The sequence below is a fragment of the Herpailurus yagouaroundi genome, unplaced genomic scaffold (genome assembly GCF_014898765.1).
Source record: "Herpailurus yagouaroundi ecotype Mexico unplaced genomic scaffold, PumYag 187, whole genome shotgun sequence".
Classification (NCBI taxonomy): Eukaryota; Metazoa; Chordata; class Mammalia; order Carnivora; family Felidae; genus Herpailurus; species Herpailurus yagouaroundi.
This window is the reverse complement of record NW_024412418.1, coordinates 17,622,643-17,632,443: the sequence shown is the minus strand read 5'-3', so window position 1 is coordinate 17,632,443 and position 9,801 is coordinate 17,622,643. Positions and strand designations below refer to the sequence as shown.

Sequence of the window (9,801 nt, the reverse complement as noted above, 5' to 3'; positions counted from 1 at the left end):
CCCATTCAGCGATGCCGCTTCTGGGTATATGCCCCAAAGAAGTGAAAGCAATGACTCGAAGAGCTGTGTGTACACCCTGTGCTCATAGCAGCGTTATTCACAATGTCCAAAAGATGGGTAGAACCCAAGTTTCCATTGATGGATGAATGAATACACATAAGTTGGTATATCCAGACAATGGAATATTAGGCTTAAAAAGGAAGGAAATTCCAACACACGCTGCAACATGGATGCCCTTTGAAGGCATGATGCAAGAGAAAATAACCCAGCTACAGGACAAATGTGGTATCATTCCACTTATGTGAGGTCCCTAGAGGAGTCAGACCCTCTAGACCTAGAGTGGAATGGTGGTTCCCAGGGCTGGGGAAGGGGGAAGTTCGTGTTTAATGGTCATACGGTTTCAGTTTGGGAATAGGAAAAAGTTCTGGAGATGGATGCTGGTGATGGTTGCACAACGCTGTGAATATATTTAATGCCACTGACTTGGGCACTTACCATGATTAACTTATTAAATTTTGTGTTTACGTATTTTACCACAATGAAAAACAAAATCCCATGGTCCATCCTCCTTCCTTCTCCCACGTGGTCTCTTAGCAGTGTTTGACACAGTGGATCATTGGAACTTTTTAAAAAAAGATAATAGGGGCGCCTGGGTGGCTCAGTCGGTTAAGCGGCCGACTTCGGCTCAGGTCATGATCTCGCGGTCCGCGAGTTCGAGCCCGGTGTCGGCTCTGTGCTGACAGCTCAGAGCCTGGAACCTGTTTCAGATTCTGTGTCTCCCTCTCTCTGACCCTCCCCTGTTCATGCTCTGTCTCTCTCTGTCTCAAAAATAAATAAAGGTTAAAAAAAATTTTTTTTTAAAAAGATAATAGCTTTTTTGAGACATAATTTACATACCGTAAGATTCAGGCAATTAAAGCATACAATTCAGTGGCTTGTAGTATATATACGGAGTTGTATAGTCATCATAATTGATTTTAGGACATTTTTGTGCACCCCCCCCCCCCCCCCGCAAAACCCTGTACCATTAGCAATCACTCACCCTGCCCCGAACTGAACCTTGCCCCAACCCTTGGCCATCACCAGTCTACCTGCTGTGTAGAGATGGGCCTGTTCCACACGTTTCATTTAAATGGAGGCCTACGACACACGGTCTTGGTGACTGGCTTCTTTCCCTCAGCATCGTGTTTTCAAGGCTCTTACATGTTGCAGCGTGTACCGTGCTTCATTTCCTTTTATTGCCAAATAATACGCCACTGTACGGATGTGCTGTGTTTTATTTACCCGTTCGTCAGCTGACAGACATGTGGGCGCCTCCACTTGTCGGCTACTCTGGATGATGCTGCTGGGACCGTTTGTGTGCCTGCTTTTGTGCGGACACGTCCTCTTCAGCTCTCACATCCTCACCTTCAAGGGCATTTTCCCTTCAGCTCTGGCACACCGCTGCCTGAAGATCCACTCCCGGTATTTTAAAATCGATGATTTGTTCTCCTGAGAGGAGTACTTGGTCGGGGCTTTTAAGCTCTGGGAGGGAGCTCCTTGTTCTTGTGAAATCCAGTGTCAGAATTTTGATGCAAAAACACATTCATCTTGTATTTCCCTGAGCATGAGCATCGCTCCAATTATCTACGAAGGAAATGAGCTGTAAGACCTTAGCACGTGCGTTTCTGAGAGAAAAGCGGGCAGGCTCTGTGGCCCCTTCTTGGCCTCTTAGTTCACGGCACCACAAAGCAGATGGCCAAATTCCACTTTCAGTGAGCTGCTGAGACAAATTGAAGGCTTTAAAGTCCTCATCAGAGCTTTTAACAACGTGAAAGGTTAGGAGAGGTGAACTCAAAAAGTTCTGTATACTTTTAGATTTTGGACAATTTTCAACAGTCACGAATATACTGAAAGTTTTCTATCCAAAGCTCTACTGTGATTTTTTGTTGTTTTTTTTATAAAGCAACCACTTTTCCCTCATTTGACTCTTTGAATTTTGCGTTGTCATTTTTAGGGTTTTTTGTTTGTTTGGTTTTGGTTTTGGTTTTTTTTGCTCTAGTATCGTTTGCTGGCAGTGTGGTATTTTAAGCAGCTTTTCACATTTTCCGTTCTTTAGTGACTTGTGTCACGGAGCTCTACGTTCAAGTAAAGCTCACATTTAAATTTTTTTTTTTTTTTACATCTTTTTTTTTTTTTGAGAGATAGAGTGAGACAAAGCGTGAGCAAGGGAGGGGCAGAGAGAGAAGGAGACAGAATCTGAAGCAGGCTCCAGGCTCTGAGCAAGCGGTCAGCACAGAACCTGATGTGGGGCTCGAACCCACGAACTGTGAGATCATGACCTGAGCCGAAGTGAGACGCTCAACTGACTGAGCCACCCAGGCACCCCGTAAAGTTCACATTTTAAAGAGTATAGTGGGTTGAATTAAGTCCTCTAGAAGGATAGCCCGTGTCCCAACTCCGGAAGCTGTGAAGGTGACCTTATTTGAAAGGAGTTTTTGCAGATGTCATTAAGTTAAGGGTCTCAAGATACAATCATCCTGGATTATCCAGATGGTTCCTGAATCCAGAGATGAGTATTCTTCTAAGAGACGAAAGGGGAGAAGGAGGGGCAGGCCACTCGCAGGCAGAGGTTGGAATCTTAGAGCCCTAAGCCAAGGAGGCCTGGAGCCACCAGAAGCAGAATGAGGCAAGGAAGCATTCTTTCCTAGAGTCTAGGGAGGGGGCATGGCTCAGCCAACACCTTGATTTCAGACTTCCAGCCTCCAGAACTGGGAGACAATACATCCCTCCTGTTGTAAGCCACCAAATGTGGTCATTTGTCATGGGCAGCTCTAGGAAACTAATGCGAAGAGGATGCTGGTTTAATGATTTTGTAAAGGGAAAACTTCTTGAGTGGCAGAGGGATAAATTCTTTTGTTGTGTGAATTGCTCGAAGCCCCCCCTCCAGGGCTGGGCAGCATCTCTTAGGTAGCGTGTTACTCCTCCCCCCTCCCCACTCCCCCACCCTGCTCTGACCCCCACCTCAATCCCCGCCATCTCCCCCCACCTCAACTTCTTGGTTCTGCTTCTGCCAAACTCTCTGCTGGAAAGTTCCCAGTTCTCTCCCGTCAGCAAATTTCCAATTTTCTGGACAATCTGTTCTTTCAGTGGGACTGTGGGCTTTGATCCATCCACTGCCATGGCACTTACCTCTTCAGATGGCCAAGACGGAGGTCCCAAGTTCAAAACGTACAAGCATTCTGGGTGCATGGAAACAACGCCACAATAGGGCGAGAACATAGCTGAATGTCCGGAAGGAGGTATGAAGTGGTGACCAGATGCTCTGCCCAAAGAGGGCAGTTTCTACTTAGCCCCAGGAAATTATTGCCACAAAGCATGGAGAAAACTAGTGTGGCCGGATCTGAGTTTTTAAAAGAAGCTGGGAATCTGGATTTTTCAGTCAATCCCCTGATTTTTAGATAAGGTAAAATAATTCAGAGTGAGAGACAAAACCAAACCTCAAAACGAGCAAAAAAAAAAAATGTGTGTGTGTGTGTGTGTGTGTGTGCATGCCCGCACGTGGATACCAAACAGAAACATATCCGTAGGTCCCACTCACCTATGTATTCCATTTTGTTAGGGGAACCTCTGCCTTAGGATGTAGAGGTGGTGGGTAGGGTTACTGCATACATTTCTTGCATCTTCTGGGGCTCTTTACACGTCCCAAACGCTAAGAAACGAAGTGTCGTCAAAGGTTTCCCAGGTCGCTAATGCTTTGCCGAGTCTGCCTTGTGGAATTTAACGACACAGAGACACTTTAACATGTTAAATATTTTATTCACATTGTTTACAAACTATATCCACCTGGAAAACACGTGAATCCAAAAATAGATTATTTTACAGTAATTCACATTTTTTTAAAACACGTTGCTTTTGAAGTTAAACTCTACGCACGGAGGTCCTCAGCCTGTATCCTGTTTCAGTGCCTTGTCACATGGAAATCCCTGCTCGGGTGGAGCAGCAGTCCTAGGGGCAGGCCACCTCATTGTAGGTCACTAACGGCTCCCCCCCCCCCCCCCCACCCCCCGCCCCGTGAGTAATGAGAAGATGTCAGTGCAGACTCAAACCTGTGAACATTTACTGGTATAAATTCACTCTCGCTACTTTTGTCGAGGAAATGTGTTTTAGAGCTTGAGTACATGCCAGGAAGACAAAGGAAAAGAGGCTTATACATTTAATCGGCCATTACAGAGTGGTCAGGGCACTGCCGGGTCTATAAAGGTTTAACGCCTTGGCCACTGACGGAATCGACGAGTTACAATTTTGTGGCACTGACAGCTGGAATCAGAAACAGCGGTGATTGGGAAATCGGTACAAGTATCTGTTGATTAACTTGGCTGCCCCCCGCCAGGAGGGGAAGAAGGGGAATAAACTCAGCAGGAGTAAATAATGTGCCTAATTTTAAGGGTGTTGCTCTAGAAAGATGGCCATGGGAGTTTTGCTGAGCGGCCCAAGAGATGCTCTGGTTCAGAAACTTACTATTAACCCATGCTAAATCCAGTCACGTCCCAGCTTGATGGATTAGCTCCTTTATTAATTAAGAAACTTTTCTATGGCATTTGACGTGAACGACTTAAAATCTACAGTATGTTTGTCTCCCCCACATCTCACCCCCTCCCACTATACTAACTGCTTTTCCTTTGTGAGCTGCCACGGTTAAAAATGTGAAAACTTCTGAGCCTTTCGAACGGGAGCACCGGACGAGTCTCCAGTGGCAGAACTGGATCCTTTCCTCCGAGCAGCACCAATAGCATGGGCTATTGTGTGTCTGCAACTCTTGATTCGGGAAGTAATGTTTCATCAAGGTACTGCGAAAGATCACCCCCTCCTCCCCCTTGGGTAAGGCAAAAAAAAAAAAAAAAAAAAGGAATTTCTTAAGAGCTGCTGCCGCTGTCCCCACGCAGGTGACGACAACTCTGAATCCAGATGTAAGCTGACAGGTGGAGAAATTTTATCAGCACATTTGCAGGTTGACAACAACAAAAAGACTTTGCAATGGTCTCTGGTGATCCGATTGTTTTAGAAGACAGAGATCCGTAAAACCGAGCAGATCATAGCTTGTCTTCCTGCCACCCGTGTGCGTTTTTGCCAAATTTGTACACTAGCCTCCGGTCGACTCGTTCCAGAATTCCTGTTTTGTAGTAGTACCTGAGAAGGGCAAGCAGAAGACGAATGTGGGGAGGTTCGCACCCCCCCGGAAAACAACAGAATACAAACCCTGTCCTTCATTCCTTTTAGGTGAGCAGGCTGGTCTTTGGTTACCCTGGTATTTTCACACCCTGCTATCAGCTTACACTTAAACCTTTCCCAGACATCTTGAAGACTGAGCCTCCCCACTCTCAGTTCAAAGCGCGTTTTGTGTGTGTATGTGTGGGATGGCCTGCGCTCAGCATGATCCCCGGGGCCACCGCCAAGAATGCGAAGGACGGCGTGTCCATTTACAAACCATAATCCCACCTGTAACTAAGAACCACAGTGTTGTCTCATGACCTTTCGATTATCAAGGAAGGAGCTGCAAACACAGTTTAATCCTCTGTGGCTGGCCATTTTGTATAACTCTGCCCGAAGGCTCATGGCATTTCATGCTCTCAACTTACCTCAGGGCTCTGCTCAACTTTTCATACGTCATTCTGTCATTTTTCTTCCTTTGTCCCCACATCTTTGCCAGGGCTTCTGATTTTACCACCCGAAAAATACCTTGTTCCCTATCTTCCCATTCCAGAATGCCACAGTTTTCTTCAGGAGATAGAAGCAGGTCTCGCACAAATTCCCATAGATGAGAACTTTGGAGGCCTTTTGAGAAGGAAAAAAAAAAAGTTACTTAAAAATGTTTTAAGGGGCACGTAGGTGGCTCCGTTGGTTGAGTGTCCGACCCCTGATCTCAGCTCAGGTCATGATCCCAGGGTTGTGGGATTGAGCCCCATGTCGGACTCTGTGCTGACAGCACGGGGCCTGCTTGGAGCCTCTCTTTCCCTCTCGATCTCTCTGGCCCTCCTTCCCCCTCATTCTTTTCCTCTCTCTCTCTCAAAATACATAAATAAACTTAATTTTTTTAAAAAAATTCTAAGAGAAGTATACAACTTCTCATTAATTTATGAGAATAGCTGCTTCTTTTATGGGGTTATTTTCCATCGTTATGACCCAGTGCTCCACTTGGAACCTGACTGAGCCACGAAATGTCTGTCTTCTATGAAAGCAATCAGAAAACACACATACGGGGACGCCAAATTTATACTGACTAGAAACACCATGGCTCACACACTGTCCTCGCTTCGTGGAGCTATGCACTAATTCTTAGGAATTAATTAAATGACAGTCAAATGGGCCGACAGGCATTATGGTTGTACTCAAATCCCATAACCCTACCTCTCTGGGCAGACCAATCCTACAATTTTGGTTTTCATGAGAAGCTGGTATTTCTCTTGTTTTCTTAACCACTTAACCACACTTTTCCATTGTGGTTAAGACTGTCTGGAGAGTCCAACCACCTGGGTTTCGGTCCTGAATTCACCTCTTCTAGCTCTGTAATCGTGATCTCTCTAGTTATCTGTGAAATGGGATAAGAGTACCTACCTCCGAGCAGACGTTGGAGGATTACGATTTAATACAGAGTTAGTTCTGCACTGGGTAGATTTTAGGGCCGGGAAAGGCTAACAGAACTGCCAAACACAATAGTGTTTTCTCTACTATTGTCCATGAGTACTTCAGAGAGAAAACTCCCCAGTAGACCAGGAGAAATAGACCCTTATTCAGAAATTCACCACGGTTAGAAAATTTCTTTCCTTCCTCATTTTAATTCTTGTAACACGATGTCTAAGTGAAAAGCAATGTGATTTTGATGCCATAAAAGTCAACTTTTCTGGTACCTTCTTCGGGAAACAACTGGTCCCATTCAAACATTTCAATTTGAAAGTGTATTAGAGTGCTTGTCTCATGAGTGGTTATAGGAAATTAGAAATGAGAAATGGCATCTCTACACTTACTCGTTCGACTATGACTGTGACAGTCTTGACTTTTGGTGCCACTGGTTTTCAAACAGTTGGAATCGGCATCTGAAATAGAATGATTTGTAGCAGGAGAAGTCACTCAGAGCTTAAATCACACCAAAATGAGCAACCTCTTAACTGGCTGCCTTTGTGGCAGCCAAGGCGCTTTGGGGGTACGTAGTAGGTGCGAGGTGTTTGCCTGCAGGAAGCGTTTGTATGTTGACCCGCTGGGTGCCAGGTTCTGGGCTCTGTGCTGGGAACAGGAGAGAATAGAGAATGAGACAGACCTGGTCCCTGTGCGGGTGGAATTTAAGGACCCACAGGAAAGGCAACACACGAGTCAAACGAACAATCCACCTATTTAAGGTGTTGGGAAGGAAGCAAGACATCAGATAGAGAACAAATGGGGGGGGGGGAGTGCCCACTTTAGGTGGGGTGGCCAGGGAGGGCCTCCTGTGCAGGAGGGATCTGCGCAGATGTGAGGAGGTGCGAGAGTGTTCCGGAGGGAGGGAGCAGCATGTGCAGAGACAAGCATGCAGAGAGAACCAGTGAGGCAGGCATCTGTGCCCAGGGGAGGGGCAGACAAGGATGCTGGGGAAGCCGGCTGCTGGCGGAGCCCACAGGGCCTTCCTTACAGGCCATAGTAAGGACTCGGGGTTTTATTCAAAGAGTAAAGTGAAGACTTTGGAGTTTGACAAGATCCACATTTAAAACTTTTTTTTTTTTAATAAATGTTTTTTAACGTTTATTTTTGAGACAGAGAGAGACAGAGCACGAACGGGGGAGAGGCAGAGAGAGAGGGAGACACAGAATCGGAAGCAGGCTCCAGGCTCTGAGCCATCAGCCCAGAGCCCGACGCGGGGCTCGAACTCACAGATCGTGACCTGAGGTGACGTCGGACGCTTAACCGACTGAGCCACCCAGGCGCCCCAAGATCCACATTTTAAGAAAATTTCTCTGACTCGGGTGTGCAGAACAGACTGGAAGGGACACTAGCAGGAGCAGAGAGAGACCAGAGCTGATGAATAGCATAAAGCAAGGCAGGAACTCAATACAGAGCTCAATTAGAACTCACGCTGTAAGTAACCGCTTGAGACCCTCGCACAGCATCGTTTCAAAGTAGTATATGGTTTACGGAAAAATGAAACAGGTGGTACCAGATCTCACCCACCCACCCCCTGCCGCTCCCCTTGGTCACTTTGCTCCAGCCACACCGGCTTCCTGGCTCTTTCTGAAACTCACGTGCACATTCTACCCCAGGGTCTTTGCACTTGCCCTCCCTCTGCCCTGAGTGCTCTTTCCTTGGATATCCGTGGTTCGGGCCCTCCTCTCCATCTTTGCTCAAAGTCACCATCTCGGTGGAATCACACACACTCACCCCTACTCAGCATCCTGTATCCACAATCCCTTATTTTATTTTACTTTTTTTTTTTTTTTGGCCTTAATATTTATCACCATCGAACCTGATCTTTTATTTAGAACATCTTTTATTTAGTTCATGCTCTATTCCCATCAGAAGTCAGGGATTTGTGTCTCCAGATGTATTGTCCCCCCGACACCCAGCCCGGGGCCTGGAGTATGATAGATACTCAGTAGGTAGTACTGAGCAACCACTATACCACATGCCATTCTGTACTAAGCATGTGTACTGTGAGTCTAGTAGGTATGCTACGCTATAATCACTGGATGAAAGGGGAAGTATGTTGTCAAGGAAAGGAATGGTGTCCTGTGTACCACACTGGTGACCAGGTCAATCTGTCTCAGTGCTACTGGGTCATGTCTCTCCCTGGCTTACCATCCTGCAGCAGCCTCCTCTTGTCTCCAGGATGAAGCCTGCCACGTTAGTCAGGCCTTTCACAAACCCAGCTCCCTAGCCTTCTGTCTTGCTGCTTCCCAACTTCTTCCCTGCTCTTGAGTTAGATAGTCCCAATGCAAATCGGCTTTCTCCTGCCTCAGGGCCTTTGCATAGCTCCCTGCTCCCCACTTCCACCAAACCCACTCTCGCTCTCCAGACCTCTTCAGGAAGTCTTCTCTGAACTTACCCCTGGGTCAGGTCCCCTCTCTGTCTCCTAGCGACTGTGCGTGCCTTAGTTTCACAGCAGTGGTTGATCTTGTCTCTTTTCTGCTCTACCGTGGAACGCTTGCTAAATGCCAAGTGCTTGTTAAGCGCTTCACGGAAACTATCTGATTTAATTCCTGCAACCACCTTGTGTGGTACGGTTGCTATGTCCACTTTATGGAGGAAGAAATGGAAGCCCAGAGAGCTGAAGGATTTCATCCCGAGAGGTGGAGGCAGGACTTGAACCCAGGGCAGTTCCGTTCCAAAGCTGACGTTCGGAGCTATTGCTCTAGCCTGTCTTTCATTGTAAGTGTTTGACAGACGTTTCCCGACTATGAGCTAAGCTTGTTGAGCGTGTGCTGTGGCCGGGTACTCACCTCACCCACCCTCGTGGTGACCGTCTGTTCCTATCCCCACGTGACACGGAAATAAACGGCGGCGCAGGGGGCTCGGGGAGCACACTGCAGGTCATGGGCTCATTTGTTCGCGAGTAGTGAGCCACCGCACGCCCACGCCACGCACGAGGTGCTGGAGGCACGGCCCAAAAGAGGTCCAAGTCTCTCCTCTGAGACCTCCGAGTGGGTAGCAACATCTCACCAACAAGCCAATATGGACCATTTTGGCCGGTGATAAACGCTGGGAGTATTGAAACGGGGCGGGGGCAGGGAAAGCGGCGCCCCGGATGGTGGGGGGGGGGGGGGGGGCGGCGGCCCACGGGGCAGGTCACGTGCCTGG

The 9,801-nt window shown here is 47.3% G+C and overlaps 1 protein-coding gene across 3 annotated transcripts in view; it reads right to left on the bottom strand.

Moving 5' to 3' along the window:
* Window positions 1–3,777: 3,777 nt before the first annotated feature.
* The window catches only part of ELF5 (E74 like ETS transcription factor 5), a 44,979-nt gene continuing 38,955 nt past the window's right edge, over window positions 3,778–9,801 (bottom strand). For all 3 annotated transcript variants that reach the window (XM_040495474.1, XM_040495475.1, XM_040495476.1), the window contains exons 5-7: window positions 7,005–7,073; window positions 5,619–5,814; window positions 3,778–5,169 (exon numbers count right to left, since the gene is read on the bottom strand). In XM_040495474.1, coding sequence (XP_040351408.1) covers window positions 5,073–5,169; window positions 5,619–5,814; window positions 7,005–7,073 — 362 coding nt within the window. In that variant the 3' untranslated portion in view covers window positions 3,778–5,072. The remainder of the gene's footprint in view (window positions 5,170–5,618; window positions 5,815–7,004; window positions 7,074–9,801) is intronic.